The 22,182-nt window shown below is 39.4% G+C and overlaps 2 protein-coding genes across 13 annotated transcripts in view; one reads left to right on the top strand and one right to left on the bottom strand.

Moving 5' to 3' along the window:
• ralgapa1.S (Ral GTPase activating protein, alpha subunit 1 (catalytic) S homeolog) overlaps positions 1-2,096 on the top strand; it is a 96,739-nt gene extending 94,643 nt beyond the window's left edge. For 7 of the 8 annotated variants that reach the window (XM_041575330.1, XM_041575331.1, XM_041575333.1 and 4 more), the window contains one exon: positions 1,091-2,096. In XM_041575330.1, the coding sequence (XP_041431264.1) occupies positions 1,091-1,236 (146 nt within the window). In that variant the 3' untranslated portion in view covers positions 1,237-2,096. The remainder of the gene's footprint in view (positions 1-1,090) is intronic. The other variant, XM_041575332.1, reaches the window with a different exon arrangement.
• An 8,638-nt stretch (positions 2,097-10,734) lies between these two features.
• Positions 10,735-22,182, bottom strand: part of znf106.S (zinc finger protein 106 S homeolog) — a 39,308-nt gene continuing 27,860 nt past the window's right edge. For all 5 annotated transcript variants that reach the window (XM_041574357.1, XM_018232218.2, XM_041574358.1 and 2 more), the window contains 9 exons: positions 21,935-22,069; positions 20,085-20,201; positions 17,457-17,648; positions 16,539-16,601; positions 16,233-16,352; positions 15,086-15,157; positions 14,920-14,991; positions 13,081-13,221; positions 10,735-11,470 (listed from right to left, as the gene is read on the bottom strand). In XM_041574357.1, coding sequence (XP_041430291.1) covers positions 11,414-11,470; positions 13,081-13,221; positions 14,920-14,991; positions 15,086-15,157; positions 16,233-16,352; positions 16,539-16,601; positions 17,457-17,648; positions 20,085-20,201; positions 21,935-22,069 — 969 coding nt within the window. In that variant the 3' untranslated portion in view covers positions 10,735-11,413. The remainder of the gene's footprint in view (positions 11,471-13,080; positions 13,222-14,919; positions 14,992-15,085; positions 15,158-16,232; positions 16,353-16,538; positions 16,602-17,456; positions 17,649-20,084; positions 20,202-21,934; positions 22,070-22,182) is intronic.

Below are 22,182 nucleotides of genomic sequence, written 5' to 3' on the forward strand. Positions count from 1 at the left end.
TCCTTTCACTCGACTCTTTTTATTATTAGTTTGACTTTGGTAGTGCTTCTATTATTTGGAAACACCATCTCTTGGTAGAAAAGGTATGGGACCTGTTAGCCAGAATGCTCGGGACCTGGAGTTTTCAGGATAACTTATTGTTCCGTAATTTGGGTCTTCATACCTTAAGTCTACTAGAAAATCATATAAACATTAAATAAACCCAATAGGCTGGTTTTGCCTCCAATAAGGATTAATTATATCTTAGTTGGGATCAAGTACAAGGTACAGGTATGGGACCTGTTATCCAGAATGCTTGGGACCTGGGGCTTTCCGGATAATGGATCTTTTCATAATTTTGATCTTCATACCTTAAGGCTACTAGAAAATCGTATACATTTTAAATAAACCCAATAGGCTGGTTTTGCCTCCAATAAGGATTAATTATATCTTAGTTGGGATCAAGTACAGCTATGGGACCTTTTATCCAGAATGCTCGAGACCACGGGTTTTCCGGATAATGGATCTAGCTGTAATTTGGGTCTTCATGCCTTTAGTCTACTAGAAAATCATATAAACATGAAATAAACCCAATAGGCTGGTTTTGCCTCCAATAAGGATTAATTATATCTTAGTTGGGATCAAATACAAGCGACTGTTTTATTATTGCACAGAAAAAGGAAATCATTTTTTGGAATATAGAATATTTGGATAAAACGGAGTCGAGGAGGGATGGCCTCGGAGCTTTCTGGTTAATGGGTTTCTGGATAACGGATCCCATACCTGTACACCTGGTTTTTATACAACCAAAACTTGCCTCCAAGCCTGGAATTGAAAAATAAGCACCGGCTTTGAGGCCACTGGGAGCAACATCCAAGGGGTCGGATTTTGCTCCCAGTGGCCTCAAAGCAGGAGCTTATTTTTAAAACCTGAGCTACTGGTTGGGGATCCACTGATGGACGGCATTGTGGCTCCTACACTCGGCTGATTATACACAGGGCAGGAGATCATTCCTTACAATTATGTTCAGTCTTTCTAATGTTTCTGCACTTCACACGTGAGAAAGATTAGAGACTCTGCCCCTGACCTGCCTTTCTTCTCATGTGTCCAGGCCCGTTCCCGATGAAAGAGCAAGACGAGCGCGTTTCACCTCCGGCGGATGGATCAGAACCGGCTTTTCCTATATCACCGCGGAGCAACAAAAGTCGCATGTCCATAAAGCTCCGGCGCTCCTCTGGCTCCGCCTACAAAACCTGAGTCTTCTTTTCGTATCCCGGAGCCTCGCGGCTGAGTTTGCCCAATCACTGGCCAGATTAGGACAAATCCAAGACCCTCCATACTCACTCCAGACTTGATACTTCCCGTGTTTTTATACTAGGGGTTTTTTTTCACATTTTATTTAAGTGAAAACACTGGACTTTTAGACCTTATTTAATATTTTAGCCTGATCCCGTGTTTTTAATTCGATACGACGCAGGGTCCGTATGTCTATCTGTAGCTTTTAGCCTCTATTACCGAAGGCTGAAATATCCGGTCATTTTGTCTTCTCCGTGTTGTATATTTATTCACTATATTATTATTACCAGAGGTTTTTTTTTTAATTTTAAAACCTGTTTTTCTCTGGGTCGACGCAGAAATGAAACATTGATGTAAAGTGTTGTTTCGCTGATCACGATCTGATTTTGAAAGATCTCTTGTATAAATATGTCTCTGGCTTTTTGGTACAATGAAACGTTAAAGAGATTCCGGATTAAAGAGAAAATGTAGCAACTCACTATTTTTATACATGTATTATTTGTTTTATATATGATATAATATATATATTTCACAGGCCTGATTTTATTTAAGAATAAGGAGTTCTTTAGCGCTGGGGTTGCAACGACCAGATGGGTTTGTTTTTTTTTTTTGGTTTCTTTCTTTGTGTTTGTGCTTCTCATTGGCTGATGAGCCCCCGTATCTTTCTTTTGAAATAAGGATCATTCCACTTCCCAAAAATATCATTTGCTGTTTTATTGTTGTTTTTTTTATCTATATTATGCCAGACGTGATATTAATGAAACTTGTTGCATGTAAATAAATTTTGTATTTGCATCACACGATGTTCAATGGCGACAAAGCATTCGTGTATTGTAGAAATCATTCATTCAGTAATTAACGGAGCCCACCAGGACCTTGAATGGGACCCTTAGTAAACGGAGTTCTCCTAAAGTCACGGACTGAAACCCATTTGCGAGATACTGGTCTAATATCATTCACGTGTTTGTTCCAATCCTGTAACTCCCTGCAATGTTGATTCCTGTTTCCTTTATTATTAATGGAAGAGAAGTGGTTTTGATTGTCAGCTGTGTGTCATCACTCTGGTTATGAGCAGTGAAATGGAGCTCCGTGCAGGGCCGCCGTTAGAAATCACGGGCCCCGTACAACAAAATTTTCAGGGCCCCCCTGGGCTTTAGGACTTTAACTTTGCCACCTTTAGTGAATTTGGGTTCTTTTTGGCGCTTCAGGAATTTCGCCTGTTTTCGCGACGTCGGGTCTTTTCACCGCTTCAGGACTTCTATTTCAGCTGTTTTCGTGACTTCGGGTATTTTCGCCACTTCAGGACTTCAATTTCGGCTGTTTTCGTGACTTTGGGTCTTTTCACCACTTCAGCACTTCAATTTCGGCTATTTTCGTGACTTCGGGTGCGTTTTTTCACCGCTTTAGGACTTCAACTTTGCCACCTTTCGTGACTTTGGGTTCTTTTGGGCGCTTCAGCAATTTCGGCTGTTTTCACGACTTCGGGTCTTTTCACCGCTTCAGGACTTCAATTTCGGCTGCTTCCGTGACTTCGGGTCTTTTCGCCACTTCAGGACTTCAATTTCGGCTGCTTCCGTGACTTTGGGTCTTTTCACCACTTCAGCACTTAAATTTCGGCTATTTTCGTGACTTCGGGTCTTTTCACCGCTTCGGGACTTCAGCTTCGGATGTTTTCACAACTTTGACTGTTCGGCTTTTTCGGCACTTCAGCATTTTGGCTGTTTGGGACTTTGAAAGGAGGCGGCATGGCTTTGGGCGCTGTCAAGGGGGGCCTGGCTCTTTCGAAAAGTTCTACACTGCCGGGTCCCCCTTCAGCCCCCAGTACACTTTTACCCCTGTGTCCCCCTGATGGCGGCCCTGGCTCCGTGTCTCATAGGGAAACTATACAGAATGTGCATCTTGTTCAATTAAACTCTGCTTATTTAAAGTTCCTGCTGCTATAGCTTTGCTTGTCCTTCATGAGAGGAGTGCAAACCACAAGGACGCACTTATCAGAAGCATTTACATTGTGTAGTTTCCATGTATAATATATATATATATATATAATGGCTGCTTTTCTTGCACAGTAACTCTTGCATCACAATGAATGTATAGCCTTTATTTATAGGTTTTTTTGTGATGGCTTTGCCTTCCATTGTATGTATTCTTCTATTCCACCTAGCGTCAAAAAACACTACATATCCTTATTGTTTGACAACCGAGATGCCTCTTCCATACTTTCTGTCAATCCTTTCCTACTGAAAATATATCCTTGTTCATTGGTGCCATCTCTGTGCCCATAGGATCTCATGTCGGTGGACTCACACTATTGTAATAGCTGGTGTGTAAGTGCCCTACTGGCGGCTGATGGAAAGAACAAGACACCTCAATAGATGAGAGCTAAATGTCACTTTACTGTTGTTTCCACCAGTTAATTCAACATGAATGCAATTTTATTTATTTTTTCTGTTTTTAAATAATGTTCCTGTGGGAAATAGTATTTTATAACATTTATAAGCCATTGTATTCAAGTTTTATTCCGCTGCCAAAGGACATATCATTAAAACTAAAAGGAAATAAAAAAGATGGACAGATACTGAAAAAAATAAGACTGGCATGTTGTCCACCTTCTTCTTCCCACAGTATCTGATCTTGTAGCCGGAAAGCCAGCAGTTAGAATTCTAGAGCAGGGGAGGGCCTTTCATTTGCAGCCCAGTTGGGGGTTAAATGTAATGGTTACTTATTCTAGTAACCTCTTCTTTATTCCAGTAACTTCTTATCTTATTCCAGTAACCTCTTCTCTTATTCTAGTATCCTCTTCTTTATTCCAGTAACTTCTCTTATTCTAGTAACCCCTTTTCTTATTTTAGTTACCTCTTCTCTTATTCTAGTAACGTCTTCTCTATTCTAATAACTTCTCTTATTCTAGTAACTTCTTTATTCCAGTAACTTCTCTTATTCCAGTAACCTCTGCATTTGTATTGTGTCTGGAATGAATCCTTTGCCTGTTGTGCCAAATAAGTTCTGTATATGAGGCCAGAAATATAACTCAGTAGTTAAGTGATGAGAGTGAGGGGTTTCTATGAATGTGATTTAGCAATGAACCGAATCAGTTGTCCATGTTCCACCACTTATAAAACGTCACCAGTTATTAGTCATTCTTGATCTACATAGATGGCTTTGTAGCGCTCACTATTATGCAAGTCATTATTAATATGCCTTTTTAATAAAGTCTAAATCATCAATAATATCCTTGTTGTCTTCTGTTAAAACTCTGTGCAATACTAAGCTTAGTGGGAATATGAACATTTCATTAAAGGTTAGTTTTATATATATATACTCATCTGTTCTAAGCAACTTTTCAATTGGTTATTTTTTAATGGGTTTCATCCTATTCTGCAACTAAAATGCTGTCCGGTTGTCCGCGTCACTGATTCCCAGGAAATGTACATGAAAACAGCTCCAGTTAAAACAATGGGGCTCTCCACGGGCTCCTCCTCTGTTGGCAATGGGTGTTTCTCATGTTAAGACATTATCATTGGACAGACCCCCTTTGAGTATTTAAGGAGAACCATTTGCTCAATGTAGGTGGGGTATGTATTCCTCATCTATCCAGTAGGTTTCACTAGGATTGGTTGGAGATTAGCCTGTTCAACCAATCAACGTCAATGATTAGCGCTGAGTGCGCTTCAGACCATCCCAGTCACCCACACCAATTATTTACCTCCCTCAGAAGAGCGGATGAGGATTTTGATTCTCCTTTAAGAATGGTTCTCGAACTTTTTCATATGACTGTAAATATATCAGATTTCAAAGAACTACAAGACTCAATGTGGTTCAATGTGTCAGCAGAGTGGGGTGGAGTAAAGCATAACACAAGCAACACTGCGAGGAACCAGTAAAATGTTTTTTTTTAAATTTTTAATCATTGTCTTTGTGCAACTCTTGACTTTTGTAGTTAATTGTATTTATCTGGCTTTAAACTGCAAGCGCAATGATATAAACAAGAGTAACAGAGCAAAGACACAGCACTAATGGGCCACAACACAGACCAATGGGATGGAGACTGAATATTTTAAACAGGTCAAAACACAGAGGCAAAAACAAAGTATTGTTGCCAAGAAGAGGAATGAAAAAACAAGAGGAAATGAGTGAAATAACCAAATCAGCTGCTATTTCTCACGACAATCAGGGAATATTCAGATTCTTCCATAATTGAATTACAACACTGACGTTATTGTTGACACAGGTATAATAATAGGCCAATATTGGAGGCATAACACAATTTACTGAAGTAAATGGCTACACAGCAGCTTGTTTATATAAACTATAGTAGTACTTATCTGTTATCTACTGTGTATCCTGTGCTTGAATGGCTGCCCCCATGGCTACACAGCAGCTTGTTTATATAAACTATAGTAGTACTTATCTGTTATCTACTGTGTATCCTGTGCTTGAATGGCTGCCCCCATGGCTACACAGCAGCTTGTTTATATAAACTATAGTAGTACTTATCTGTTATCTACTGTGTATCCTGTGCTTGAATGGCTGCCCCCATGGCTACACAGCAGCTTGTTTATATAAACTATAGTAGTACTTATCTGTTATCTACTGTGTATCCTGTGCTTGAATGGCTGCCCCCCATGGCTACACAGCAGCTTGTTTATATAAACTATAGTAGTACTTATCTGTTATCTACTGTGTATCCTGTGCTTGAATGGCTGCCCCCATGGCTACACAGCAGCTTGTTTATATCAACTATAGTAGTACTTATCTGTTATCTACTGTGTATCCTGTGCTTGAATGGCTGCCCCCATGGCTACACAGCAGCTTGTTTATATAAACTATAGTAGTACTTATCTGTTATCTACTGTGTATCCTGTGCTTGAATGGCTGCCCCCATGGCTACACAGCAGCTTGTTTATATAAACTATAGTAGTACTTATCTGTTATCTACTGTGTATCCTGTGCTTGAATGGCTGCCCCCATGGCTACACAGCAGCTTGTTTATATAAACTATAGTAGTGTTTCTGAAGCAAACTCACCAGTTTTACCAGTGCAGGGCAGGGCATTTCTATTCCTTTAAAGGACCAGTATGGGGAAGAGCTGATCCATACAAGGATATTAACTATTAGCAGCTAAGGAGATTGTTTCCTTTAATTTGTATCCCTGTAAGTAATTAAAATGCATATTTTGCCCTGAATACATGTTCTGCCCACTTAAACACATAACAAAATACTCGGCTTTGAATTAATCCATCTCTTATTTGCTAGAAAAAAAATGAGATCAACAGATCAAGAGGAAGGATTCTCAAAAGTGTCAATAAATCTTATCCTCTCTGACAAATACAAGTCATTTTGGATTCATTTACTGCTTGTTCATGTAAATAAATAATTTTCATAATAATGAAATTTTAGTAGTATGTGCCAAAAAATAAGGGCTGCCCCCTGGGATTGTAGGATTCACGGTGCACATAAACAAACCATACATGTTAGGTCACATGAGCCAATTAACAGACAGAGTTGTGTCTTTTCCACACTTCTTCCTGTTACAGTTAGAGCTGCAGTATTTCTGGTCAGGTGATCTCTTCCTGTTACAGTTAGAGCTGCAGTATTTCTGGTCAGGTGATCTTTCTGTTACAGTTAGAGCTGCAGTATTTCTGGTCAGGTGATCTCTTCCTGTTACAGTTAGAGCTGCAGTATTTCTGGTCAGGTGATCTCTTCCTGTTACAGTTAGAGCTGCAGTATTTCTGGTCAGGTGATCTTTCTGTTACAGTTAGAGCTGCAGTATTTCTGGTCAGGTGATCTCTTCCTGTTACAGTTAGAGCTGCAGTATTTCTGGTCAGGTGATCCCATCCTGTTACAGTTAGAGATGCAGTATTTCTGGTCAGGTGATCTCTTTCTGTTACAGTTAGAGCTGCAGTTTTTCTGGTCAGGTGATCTCTTTCTGTTACAGTTAGAGCTGCAGTATTTCTGGTCAGGTGATCTCTTCCTGTTACAGTTAGAGCTGCAGTATTTCTGGTCAGGTGATCTCTTTCTGTTACAGTTAGAGCTGCAGTATTTCTGGTCAGGTGATCTCTTCCTGTTACAGCTGCAGTATTTCTGGTCAGGTGATCTCTTCCTGTTACAGTTAGAGCCGCAGTATTTCTGGTCAGGTGATCTCTTTCTGTTACAGTTAGAGCCGCAGTATTTCTGGTCAGGTGATCTCTTCCTGTTACAGTTAGAGCTGCAGTATTTCTGGTCAGGTGATCTCTTTCTGTTACAGTTAGAGCTGCAGTATTTCTGGTCAGGTGATCTCTTCCTGTTACAGCTGCAGTATTTCTGGTCAGGTGATCTCTTCCTGTTACAGTTAGAGCTGCAGTATTTCTGGTCAGGTGATCTCTTCCTGTTACAGTTAGAGCTGCAGTATTTCTGGTCAGGTGATCTCTTCCTGTTACAGTTAGAGCTGCAGTATTTCTGGTCAGGTGATCTCTGAGGCAACACACAGACCATCATGAAATGGTGGCTCAAGGCAAGAGATGTAAAAGGGCAATATTTACTTAAATATATATTCCAGTTTGGTAAGATTCTTTAATATGTCACTTAATTTGATATGTTTGATCTATTACTTAACTGTTGATTTTGGGGGTTTAGTTTCCCTTTAACAGAACTCTTTTGAAATGATTCTGTGCAAGAATGAAAATTAGATCCAGGTTTATTCTGATTCTAAACCAATATTGCAGGGAGTTGGGGTTATTGCGCACAAGGTGATTTCCAGATTGCGAGTTGGTGCCCCCCCAACTAATTCTCTTAAAATGTGGGCGCACTGTGAGCTGGGGTACAGACAGCCATATTCCCAAGCAAGAATTATACGTGGGCGTGAAATATTTTTTCTAATAGAACACTTCCTCAAATAAAATGACTTTGCCAGTGTGAGTTACTCGAATGTAATTTAGCAACACAATCCAAAGTGTCTTATTTGGGACAAGCAGGAAGAACTGCAAATGTAACTGCACAAAGTACTTCCTGTGAGAGCAACACAATTCCCTTCCTAGCTGTTATTTTAATGGTGTCAGTGTCACCTCAAATTAAATTCTTTCATTCATACATCTCATGCTTGAAAAAGGATTCTTTGGTTAACATGCATCAAGGGTTGTGCACTAAGCTGCCTAATGGGCTCCACACTTGTCCAGTGATGCTACTGAATTTGTGCCTTTACCAAGGTTTTATAGAAAGTTTTATTATTACTGCCAGAAGTAGCAGGGCCTTGCCCAATATTTTTTTCAAAACACATCAGTTAATAGTGCTGCTCCAGCAGAATTCTGCACTGAAATCCATTTCTCAAATGAGCAAAATTTTTTTATATTCAATTTTGAAATCTGACATGGGGCGAGACATATTGTCAATTTCCCAGCTGCCCCAAGTCATGTGACTTGTGCTCTGATAAACTTCAGTCACTCTTTACTGCTGTACTGCAAGTTGGAGTGATATCACCCCCCTCCCTTCCCCCCCCCAGCAGCCAAACAACAGAACAATGAGAAGGTAACCAGATAGCAGCTCCCTAACACAAGATAACAGCTGCCTGGTAGATCTAAGAACAACACTCAATAGTAAAATCCAGGTCCCACTGAGACTGATTCAGTTACATTAAAGGGGTGCTCCACCTTTAAGTAAACTTTTAGTATGTAATAGATTGGACAATTCTAAGCAACTTTTCCAATGGTTTTCATTATTTTTATTATTATTTTTAGTTTTATAATTATTTGCCTTTTTCTTCTGACTCTTTCCACCTTATAAATGGGCGTCGCTGACCCCATCTAAAAAGCAAATGCTTTGTAAGGTTACACATTTATTGTCATTGCTACTTTTTATTGTTCATCTTTCTAATAAGGTCCTCTCCTATTCATATTCCAGTCTCTTATTCAAATCAATGCTTGGTTGCTAGGGGAATTTGGACCCAAGCTACCGGATTGTTTATAATGCAAATTGAAGAGCTACTGAATACAAAGCTAAATAACTCAAAAACCTTAAATAATAAAAAATGAAAACCCATTACAAATTGTCTCAGAATATCCCTCAAAGTTAACTCAAAGGCGAAGAACCCCTTTAAGTAGGAGAATTAGCCTGCCAGAAAGTAGTTCCATCCTAAAGTGCAGGCACAAGTCACATGACTGGGGGCAACTGGGAAATTGACAATATGTCTAGCCTCATGTCAGATTTCAAAATTGAATATAAAAATATTCTCTTTTGAGAAATGGATTTCAGTGCAGAATTCTGCTGGAGCAGCACTATTAATGGATGAATTCATCTAAGATATACCTTTCATATCTGACAGTCTTTTATTTGAAGTACAGCGAGTGCCAAAAGTCACCTTGAGCCCAAGAGTTCACACCAGTCATATAAGAGAAATCCACTTCAAAATCACGAAAAACGTAATGTGACGAGATGTTTGCGAATTGTTCATGTAACAGCACTTTGTAACTTGCACCCCTTGTCAACAAACACAGTATAAAGGTAACAAAAAGAATGTTATTTATTACAGGTCGGTGTAGAAAAATAATGGGGTAATGGGTATTAAATGTAATGATTCAATCGATCCCTTAAATGACAGGACACTTTCTTCTAATTATTTGATTCACCTACTTGGCTCCTGTTTAATTAAAACTGAAATTTTCACAAAAAATAAATAATCAAAAATGAAATCTGTTTTTCAACCTCCTCCTAAATAAATGCACCTAAAGTTTTGCACCGTATACATTTTTTAATCATTTTTATGGTAACAATGAGGAAATAAGTAGGGGAGGCACTAAAGCTGGTCCTAGGTGCAAAGATCTGATCGTACAAAGCCTCGATTCGTACGGTTTTCGGACCGTGTGTGTGTGGAGAGTCCCGACATATTTCGTCCAATGGAGATCAGTCGTTTGGTCCAATGGAGATCGGGCAGTTTTAGGGTAGGACTCCACGAGCGATTTTGTCGCGATCCGACAAAACGCATGCGAATTGTCACATGCGACAAAAATAACGTAAGAGATAGAATTGTCGCATGGTGTCTCAGATGTTGCTGCGACGCGACTGTCGGATGCATAAGCTGCGCGCTGCGTCTGCATCCGACAATCATGTCACCTCGGATCAACGCTGCGACACCATGCGACAATTCTCTTACCTTATTTTTGTCGCATGTGACAATTCGCATGCGTTTTGTCACAGCGCGTCGGATCGCGTCAAAATCGCTCGTGGAGTCCTAACCTAAAGGAGACCTAAACCCTTAAAATAAATGTGGCTAAAAATGTCATATTTTATATACTGAACTTATTGCACGAGGCTAAAGTTTGAGCTTGTCAATAGCAGCAATGATCCAGGACTTCAAACTTGTCACAGGGGGTCACCATCTTGGAAAGTGTCTGTGACACTCACATGCTCAGTGGGCTCTGATTGGCTGTTGAGAAGCTAAGCTTAGGGCTCGTCACTAATTATCCAGCAGAAAATGAGCTTCCCTGGCTGTAATATAAGCTGATGCTACAGGTTTGCTGATTATTCCATTCTGATGCTAATTGCACTGGTTTCTGTGCTGCCATGTAGTAATTATCTGTATTAATTACTAATCAGCCTTATATTGTGACATTTCTATATTGATTCATGTTAAATGACAGGACACTTTCTTCTAATTACTTGATTCACCTACTTGGCTCATGTTTAATTTAAACTGAAATTTTCCAAAAAAAATCTGTTTTTCAACCTTCTCCTAAATAAATGCACCTATAATTTTTTGCATTGTATAAATTATTATTTTAATAGTTTTTATGGTAACAATAAGGAAATAAAGTTAAAAAAAAAAAAAATATCTCTTAAGGCCCAATAGGAATCATAAAAAAATATATTTTTTGGCTTCTCGGTGGAAAAAGAAGCGCGACCAGTAAAGAGAGACGTATTTCTTTCATGTTGCGCCCATGAAAAAAACAAAAACAAACTTTGTTAGAATTAGGGCACGGGAACAGTAGACACAGGATTATGTCGCTATAAATAAAAATAAGTGTTAGCCTTTTTGCCTGCTCTCTTGTGCTGTGACTTGCCCAACATATATGGAAGAAGATACTTCAGGAGGCTTCAAAACGGTCGAATTAGGAAGATTCGCTCTTGATGCTGCTGCTTATGAAAGTCTTCCCAATATGGGAGGTAACGGTTTATGTGTTTATTTGGCTGCATTCCTCTGCGTGCCGTTCAATGTGTCCTACAGCATCCTGAAATTCAGAGAAATGAGAACGTTCAAATTCGGTAAAGAATGAATGACAATTTACAATTGGTTTAAATTTTTTATTTATTTGTGTTTTTTCAGTTATTTAGCTTTTTATTCAGCAGCTCTCTCCAGTTTGCAGTTTCAGCCGTCTGGTTGTTAGGGTCCAAATTAGCCTAGCAACCATGTATAAGAGACTGGAATATGAATAGGAAATATAACATACTAACGGTTACTTTAAAGGTGAACCGCTCCTTTCATAAAAGCAGATATAAAGCAGCAATATCCAGCAACTGAGTAAGGGGCTTGATGTGGAGGTAACCCTTGGAAGTTTACAAACTGATAATCCCTGATGTACAAATTGACTAGTGTGTGTGGGTGAAATTGAAGTTTTCAGTGGAGTAAAACTGGACAGTGTCAATTAAAAGGGTGGTTCACCTTTAAAGGGATCCTGTCATCGGGAAAACATGTTTTTTTCAAAATGAATCAGTTAATAGAGCTACTCCAGCAGAATTCTGCACTGAAAACCATTTCTCAAAAGAGCAAACAGATTTTTTTATATTCAGTTTTAAAATCTGACATGGGGCTAGACATTTTGTCAATTTCCCAGCGGCCCCTGGTCATGTGACTTGTGCCTGCACTTTAGGAGAGAAATGCTTTCTGGCAGGCTGCTGTTTTTCCTTCTCAATGTAACTGAAGGAGTCTCAGTGGGACCTGGTTTTTACTATTGAGTGTTGTTCTTAGATCTACCAGGCAGCTGTTATCTTGTGTTAGGGAGCTGCTATCTGGTTACCTTCCCATTGTTCTTTTGTTTGGCTGCTGGGGGGGGAGGGAGGGGGTGATATCACTCCAACTTGCAGTACAGCAGTAAAGAGTGACTGAAGTTTATAAGAGCACAAGTCACATGACTTGGGGCAGCTGGGAAATTGACAAAATGTCTAGCCCCATGTCAGATTTCAAAATTGAATATAAAAAAATCTGTTTGCTCTTTTGAGAAATGGATTTCAGTGCAGAATTCTGCTGGAGCAGCACTATTAACTGATTCATTTTGAAAAACATTTTTTTTCCCATGACCGTATCCATTTAAGGTAACTTTTATTATGTTATAGAACGGCCAATTCTAAGCAACTTTTATTTTTTTATAGTTTTATCGTTATTTGCCTTTTTCTTCGGACTCTTTGCCGCTTTCAAATGGGCGTCGCTGTCCCCTTCTAAAAAAACAAATGCTCTGTGAGGCTACAAGTGTATTGTTATTGCTACTTTTTATTACTGATCCTTGTATTCAGGCCTCTCCTATTCATATTCCAGTCTCCTATTCAAATCAATGCATGGTTGCTAGGGGAATTTGGACCCTAGTTGGCAGATTGCTTAAGATGCAAATTGAAGAGCTGCTGAATTAAAAGCTAAATGACTCAAAAATCTTAAATAATAAGAAATGAAAACCAATTGCAAATTGTCTCAGAATATCCCTCTCTACATCATACTAAAAGTTATCTCAAAGGTGAACAACCCCTTTAAGGGTTCAAGCACAAGGGCATATTCGGGGAGATTAAGTCGCCTGGCAACTAATCGCCTCTTCTGCGGGGTGACAATTTCCCTGAAGTTATATTTGGTTACCTGCTTGGAGCCTCTCCTGGCTGTGAAGTCACAGTTTTTCCACCGACATTTTAGTGTGTGGAAGTTCGGGTTGGTGTGGTCAGTAAGAAGATGCTGTTTCAGATGCTCCACAACAGCAAACGTCAGAGAGCATCCATGCCACTAATCACATTGCAAAAATAAAACAAAAAAAGTTGTTTTTTTTCAATGGTTCAAAACAGGTTGCTACAAAACGATCTTCAGCTTAACATCAGACTTCAGTGATATTTATCTAGCCTTGTCTAGGTTGGTGGTGGTTAAATTAAAACTTGTTTCAGGCAGATGCTTAGACAAGTGCTTGTAACTCCTCTTGCCATTTGTTATTGCTTCTATTAGTGAGAAAAAGTTATCGGCACTCTTGCTGAATTAAGGTTTCCTTCTCTTAAAAATCAGGGGTATATTTTCTTTTTTTTTGTTGTGAATGAACCAGCGCTAAATCTAAAGTGGACTTATGTGAGTGCAATTTTTACTTCTGAAATATTTATTAAAAAGGTTTTTACACGATATTGAGCAAATCCCTTTGGAGCCTATCAATGTCCTGCAACTGTGGAGCAACTATGTATCAATGCTAGAGACTCACTTAAACGTTTGTGTGTATTCACTCTTGCCCCATAGAGGGTGATACCATTTTTAAAGGATTGGTTAAAGGACAAGTTTACCCTGAGGAGTAATTCACTCCCTCCGCCAGTTCTAATAATTTGTTCTTCATATGAGTAACGGATATTTTTTCTTTTTTTGTTGTGAATGAACCAGCGCTAAATAAGCTCGGGATAGACAAAGAAAAAAATATAAAATTATATATATATATATATGCACTGGGATGCACTGAATCCACTTTTTTGGTTCGGCAGAACCCCCGAATCCTTTGTGAAAGACTCGGCCGAATACTGAACCGAATCCTAATTTGCATATGCAAATTAGTGCATATGTGACAAAAAGTCAGATGATTCTAAGGATTCGGTTAGGCCAGGCACAAGGATTCGGCGAATTTGAATCGTGCTGAAAATGGCCAAATCCTGGCTGATTACCGAACCGAATCCAAGATTCGGTGCATCCCTAATATTTATTTTTATATATATATATATATATATATATATATATATATATATATATATATATTCATATTCATATAATACACAAAAGCCATGAATATCCTGTAAATTATATCCTTATAAACGGTGAGTTCTGATGTCATCAGTTATAAACGGTGAGTTCTGATGTCATTTCTGTCACATGACTCACTAAAACTTGTGTATTATAATAAATAAAGTACCCCCAGTTGCAAAATATGAGGATATTAGAAGTTACCTTCGGCCTCGAGTTTTTATATGGTCATGAAACTCCTCGGTAACTTATAATATCCTTATATTTTACAAGAAGGGCTACTTTATTCACTATATATTTGTCTATCCCCGAGCTTATTTAGCGCTGGTTCATTCACAACAAAAAAAAGAAAAAATATGCGTTACTCATCTGAAGGAGACCAGATTATTAGAACCGACGGAGGGAGTGAATTACAGAGTCCCTGGATTTCCTTCATACAATTGATTATAAATAAGGGGGCCCCACCGTTGGGACACGGCCCACTAACGGGGAGCAGACATACTTGAAATGAGCCAAATCCGAATTTGATTCTGCGCACATGAGATTTGATGCTGGCATGCCCGAATTTGACACGGGCGCAGAAAATTTGACGAGGCGTGAGCAGTTGACTCCCCCCGGTCCTTTCAAAAAAATTAGGACTTTTTAGCAGTTGGGGACCACTGTTATAAAACATGGTAATAAACTTAACCTCATTTTTTTTTTTTTTTTAATCCTTACCCAGCATCGAAAATTCTGCAACAGATTCAGTTGCACAGCCTGAACACTACCATCATAACAGCCAGTGTAGATCTGCAAAAAAGCAAGAAATAAATGTTGACTTTGTGGAAGAATAATGTGTATTATTGAAATATTCTTCTTAAATGTTTGCAGAAAGAGATCTTACCATGTTCTTATAAATTGTCATACACATGATCATGTCTGAATGTCCTCCATATACTTGCAAACGATCGTGTGACTTTTGGAGAAAACATCAAAAAGGCACATGGTTAAATGTTATTCTTACATATCTACGATTTTAGCAGGCGAGGTCTCTGGGACCCAGAAGATCAAACGTATGTAGCCCAGAAAACCAATTTCAAGCCATCTGTGTGATTTGACATGCTCTGTAAAACACTGGAGATAATGTTGCCCAAAGCAACCAATCAGCTCTTTGCTTTGGTTTTCTACCTTGTAGAATCTAATTGGCGATTGCTTGCTATGGGCAACAACACGGGTGATGTTTTTCTCCAATGTATCACGCAGCATGATAAACGGGCCCCTTAGTTCGAAAAGACAGTACCCATTTAGTCCATATACAAAAAACCCACCCAAAACTCCATGGGGGTTATGTAATAAACGGCAGTAAGTTTGCACAGGGGCAATAACCCATAGCAACCAATCAGCAGGTAGCATTTACTGGTCACCTGTTTAAAAGCTAACATTGTATTAGTTGCTATGGGTTACTGCTCCTGTGCAAATTTAGAGCCTTTTATTACATATAGGGGCATGCGTCTTCTTGATCTGTGCCTCGGACATTCTAGTAAACAATGACCCAACATAAAAAAACTTGAATTTGTTTTCTCAACATTATAAAAGAATGGCTGACTAAGCAGTTCAGAAGGAAGTTCTTTCCCAGAACTTAAAATGGTTGTTTTAAAATTAACATTAACATTTAGTATGATGTAGAGGGCCATATTCTACAACAATTAGCAAATGTTTGTGGGGTTTGAGTTATTTAGCCGCTCTCCAGTCTGCAATTTCAATAATCTGGTTGCAAGGGTCCAAATTGCCCTAGCAACTCTGCATTCATTTAATTAAGAGACTGGAATATGAATAGAAGAGGACCTGAATAAAACACGATTAATAATAAGTAGCAATAACAATATATTTGTAACTTTACAGAGTATTTGTTTTTAGATGGTGTGTGTGTGTATTTTTATTTTTTTATTAAATACTATTATGAGAAACATTCATTTTTGCAGAAGCAAAGTGTTTATTTCATGCATAGAATAGCAACTACTCTCCCCCAATTCGAATACGTATAAACTCACCTGAAGGTCATAGACACGGACAAATTGATCTAAGCAGGCAGTTATCATGACTTTTCCAAAGATGGAAACCCCCGTCACAGCATGGTTATGACCTTTGTAAATGCGCACCAGCTCACCCGTCTATAAAACAAGATAATTGTAAGCTACTAGGGTTACTAGACTTAACTAACAGCAAGCCTAGAATAACAGGAAAATAACAAACATTTTCAGCAACGTAATTGTTTCATTATGTAAAGAATGATAATATTGCCCATTGAAACTTTTTTTCCCATTCCCTTTGCCTTACAGAAATAAGCCCAAACTTACATGAATATTGTGAGCGTGGACAGACTGATCACTGGACCCACTGAAGACGAGGTCATTGACAATCTGTAAAAAGTAATCCAAATTTGCCAAAATCAAATTCTGAAGATATAAAAAAAATGACTAATGATTTTTAAAGGAGAAACAAACCCGTACTAGAAAAAAACCCTACTCCCCTACCCTGCGTAGACCAACCTCCCTCCTCTCCCACCCTGCGTAGACCAACCTCCCTCCTCCCCCACCCTGCGTAGACCAACCTCCCTCCTCCCCCACAGCCTAACTGCCCCCTGGTAAATGCCCCTAATTTTATACTTACCCCTCCGTGCAGATCTGCCTTAGGGAGTTCATGGGCGCCATCTTCTTTTTTTGGTCTTCTTCAGGAATCTGAGTTGAGTTTCGGGGGCAGTTGTTCGGGACCGTAAAATTACTCCAACTGCGCATGCGCCGAAACTCCACTCAGATTCCGAAGAAGACCAAAAAAGAAGATGGCGCCCATGAACTCCCGAAGCCAGATCTGCACGGAGGGGTAAGTAAAAAATTAGGGGCATTTATCAGGGGGCAGTTAGGCTGTGGGGGAGGAGGGAGGTTGGTCTACGCAGGGTAGGGTTTTTTTCTAGTACGGGTTTGATTCTCCTTTAAGGATCATCAATAAACAAATTAAAAGTTGCTTAGTTATGAGCAGTGCTAAATGTAACCTAGACTAACTAGCTATATCAATAGTTAAATGCGTATTTAGATGACATCTTGAATCTCTACAATCCTGTTACAGACTGCAGGTTTATTCAGGTCGTTCACAAAAGCACAAAATGCTCTGTTTCCGCCTTCCTGCTGAAATTCTGAAAATTCAGCCTTGTTTCCTGGAAATAAGTGTTATGTAACTATTTTTTTCTTTTCCTCTGAAATGAAAATGTTCGGACTCACCCTCATACAAAGCACAGTTTTTGTGTGGCCTTCTAAGGTGCGTAGTAGCAATCCATTGCAGGCATCTCTAACACTGATGGTACAGTCATAGGATCCAACGAGAAGTAGTTTTCGAGCCCCCTCTTGTGCTGTTGCCAAGCAACTCACTCCCCGGGGACCATGGCATTCAAAAACATCCACCTGCTTCTTACTCTGAAATAATGTAAAGCAGGTTTCAGAAGAATGTGAATATTAGCAATAAAGACATGGCAATGTAGCTATATTCAGATTTGTATCGTGCAACTAAATTAAAGTAAAAAATACTTTAACTGTGCCCACTCTGGTTGTGTTCTCCTTTAACATTTACGATCAGAACAATAAAATTGTTTCCAAGCATTTCATATATAGCTACATAGTTAAATCGGGTTAAAAAAAGACCAAATCCCATCAAGTTCAACCCCTCCAAATAAAACCCAGCAACCATACATACACACACTGACCCCTCCTTACTCACATAGTATAGATATGGGTATATATAGTTTAACTAGTATCACAATAGCCTTTGTATTATGTCTGTCGAAGAATCATCCCTCTTATAGTCATTAACTGAATCAGCATCACTACATCACCCGGCAGTGCATTCCACAACCTCACTGTCCTCACTGGGAAGAACCACCTATGTAATGTTAAAGGGATACTGTCGTGGGAAAAAAACATTTTTCCAAAATGAATCAGTTAATAGTGCTGCTCCAGCAGAATTCTGCACTGAAATCCATTTCTCAAAAGAGCAAACAGATTTTTTTATATTCAATTTTGAAATCTGATATGGGGCTAGACATATTGTCAATTTCCCAGCTGCCCCATGTCATGTGACTTGTGCTCTGATAAACTTCAATCACTGTTTACTGCTGTACTGCAAGGTGGAGTGATATCGAGCCCTCCCTTCCCCCCCCCCAGCAGCCAAATAAAATAACAATGGAAAGGTAACCAGATAGCAGCTCCCTAACACAAGATAACAGCTGCCTGGTAGATCTAAGAACAACACTCAATAGTAAAATACAGGTCCCACTGAGACACATTCAGTTACATTGAGAAGGAAAAACAGCAGTCTGCCAGAAAGCATTTCTCTCCTAAAGTGCAGGCACAGGTCACATGACCAGGGGCAGCTGGGAAATTGACAAAATGTCTAGCCCCATGTCAGATTTTAAAATTGAATATAAAAAAAATCTGTTTGCTCTTTTGAGAAATGGATTTCAGTGCAGAATTCTGCTGGAACAGCACTATTAACGGATTAATTTTGAAAATGTTTTTTCCCCATGACAGTATCCCTTTAAATTCCTTAATTTAACCAGTAACCTTCTGTGTGGCACTGTATCAAATGCTTTAAAAAAGGTCTATGTAGATCACATCCACTGCCATGCCAGAATTAATCTGGCAAGATCTATTGCACATAAACCCATGCTGGCACAAACTCATAATATTATTATTTGCAATTAAGTCAAGTATCTTATCCCTTAACAACCCTTTGAAAATCTTTCCTGCCACTGATGTCAGACTAACCGGCCTATAGTTTTGAGGCTGAGAACAGGATCCCTTTTTGAATAGCGGCACCACATTAGCAATTCGCTAGTCTCTCAGCACCATGCCAGACCTCAATGAATCCTGAAAAATTAGGTGAAGAGGATTGGCAATCACAGAGCTAAGCTTGCTTAGTACCCCTGGGATGAATACCATCCAGCTCCAGAATTTTGTTTTATCTTAACATGTTCTAGTCTCTTTTGAATTTCTTTGTGCTAGAACTGGGACTATTAAGAAGGAAACCTTCATTAACTGGTTCCTCGTTTGTGTATAACAGCTCAGAATATCTGCTTTTTTTCTGTTCTCATCAACCAGCTGACCCACCCCTCTGATATTAAAGGGGATGTAAAGGCAAAAAATGAAAAATAAATATATCCAATATACTTTAATTAAAGAATGTCTACAGTTTTTAGAAGAAACCTGAATGTGTACAGTGAAATTCACCCTTCGTTTTACTTGCTGACTTCAGACGGTCCCTAAGTTGTGCTCTGCAGGGAAATAATAATACTTTCAAATGGCAGGGGGGAGCCCTCACCTTACTTCCCTGACCTCGAGCAGCTTTGTTTGTTTACCTGTAAAGCAGTCGGTGACTGTGTAGAGATTTGTATCCGCAGACCCAGTGCAGTCTGTATATTCTGATTATTAATCAGTCTTGCTGTATCGGCTTCTATATTATTTGACTTGTGCTGTTTTGATCATTTATGACTATCCTTAAGCTTAACCCTCCCAACTGAAGCCCAGACCACACTGAGCATGTGCATAGTCTTGGTCTTGCAAAGATGTTTAACAAAGTTACAAGATGATGACCCCCTGCGGCCAACTTTGAAAACATAAATCATTTGTTTAATTAGGCTTCTGGTGCAGTAAGTTTAGTATACAAAATACAGCATTTCTAGCATTCTTCTATTTTAGACTTTAGTTCCACTTTAAGGGCCCTTTCAGCTTCATTATTTTACAATTTACATATTTAAAAAAGAGAAAGAGGCATCAGTGAAAACAAAGCACTTGACTCTCATGTCCTCTTGTACTCTTCATTTTTACCTTCAAATGGAACACAATAGCAGCACAAACCTTAACAGAAAATATGACAACATTGCCATTTGCAAGACCAGCAAAAACTTTTTTCCATCGTGGATGAAAGCATAGGACTCTTTCTCCAACGTTCCACTCGGTCTCAAATTCATGGGACTAAGAGATTTGAGAAAAAAAACAAAACAAACAAACATGTAAATAAGAAACAAAGCAGCATATGAGCATCTAGTGAAATGTAGCTAATTTGAATTTCATTCTCAAAATGGGGTTAATTGGGGGACACAGGGCATCAGGGAGCTCTGTAAGCTGAAGTCTGTACTTTGCACCAGATTTGAAATGCTTCTCATGGTAGAGCTTGCACCCCACACCACTAGTAAATGAGCCTTATGTGGCTAAAAGTAAAAGCATTTTGTAAGCTTGCGAATTTGCTTTGTAAGGGGTATTTCACATTTGAGTATGTTAAAAAGTGACCATTTTATAACTGGCTTTAATTTTTTATTTTCTAATGTTTTTGAATTATTTCATTTCCAATTTTGACTCTTTCCAACTTATCAAAAGGGGGGTAACTGACCCTGGCAATGAAAAAGCTATTATTATTGTTACTTGTTACTATTTATCTACCGGTTTCTCATTCAAACTACTGCTTGGAGTAATTCAGACTGTAGCAACCAGATAGATGCTGTGATTCCAAACAAAAGCGTTGAACAAGAAGCTAAATAATTCAAAAGCCTCAAATAATAAAATGAAGAGCAATTGCAAAACTGTTTCAGAATATCACTCTCTGCCTCATACTAAAAGTTAATGTTAAGGTGAACAATCCCTTTAATAATACGAAGGGCCCACGCTTTCCAGATGGAGTGGTTTTTTGATTCTCCAGTATCTGGTTGCCATTCACTTCTCAAGAAAGCTCACTAGTGCAAGTAGGCAGGTTACTCTGGGGAAGTCAACAACTCTCAATGAAGCCCCTATGATGGTACTAGTGCCTGTCATACATAGTATAATTCTTTCAAGTGAAAAGCAGCCAGCTGCAGGTGGTGATTGATGTTAAATTTTCATGGTGTCCCTCCTAGAGAACTGTGGACCACAATTTACCTCTGGTTACATTTAAATCAAATAAGGCATCAAATATGGGCACACAAGAACAAAATCACCAAGTATAAAATAAAGATAACAGGATATGTCTATACAGATTCTAGCTCAAAAGTAAAGATGTGTTTGTGAAAGTCAGTACAAAATATGTTACTTAAAGGAGAAGGAAACCCAGTGGGCGCAAAAACCCTCCCCCCTCCCGTGTGTTGCTTTCCCCTCCCTCCTCCCCCCCTGGCCTACCTGTCCAGCTGGGCAAATGCCCCTAACTTGTTACTTACCCTTCTGCGCAGGTCCAGTCCACGAAGTTCACAGACGCCATCTTCTTCCACTCGATCTTCTTCCTGCTTTGACCGGCGTTTTGGGGCATGCGCAGTAGGAGCATTTTGCCGGTACGGATCTACTGCACATGCGGCAAAAGTCACGAAGTTTTCCGATTTCACTTTGTGACTTTTGGCGCATGCGCAGTAGACCCGTACCGGCGAAATGCTCCTACTGCGCATGCGCCGGTCAAAGCAGGAAGAAGATCGCTTGGAAGAAGATGGCGTCTGTGAACTCCGTAGACTGGACCTGCACAGAAGGGTAAGTAACAAGTTAGGGGCATTTGCCCAGCGGATGGGTAGGCCAGGGGGGAGGAGGGAGGGGAAGCAACACAGGGGAGGGGGGGAGGGTTTTTGCGCCCACTGGGTTTGCTTCTCCTTTAAATTCAGACACAATTCAGAGGTAATAATGTTAATGCTGTAAAGTATCAGTGTGGCAAAATTTTCCCTATAAACTGTAGATCACTAAACAAAGAAAAATACCTTTACAGAATAGCATCGGATGGTGTGGTCACTGGAACCTGTGAAGAGTGATGCATTCTTCCTAGACATACATGTGACAACAAGGCAGTTCACCTTCGATGTGTGTCCTTCAAAGACTGCCGCACACTGCCGAGTCTGCCAGAAAAAAAAACGCATGAATTAACGTAAATGTAAGTTATATTTTATAAATACTTTAAGGCAGAAATGAAAAAAAAAACTAAATTGCAGCTCGCTTTCGAAGCTGAAGA

The sequence above is a fragment of the Xenopus laevis genome, chromosome 8S (genome assembly GCF_017654675.1).
Source record: "Xenopus laevis strain J_2021 chromosome 8S, Xenopus_laevis_v10.1, whole genome shotgun sequence".
NCBI lineage: Eukaryota > Metazoa > Chordata > Amphibia > Anura > Pipidae > Xenopus > Xenopus laevis.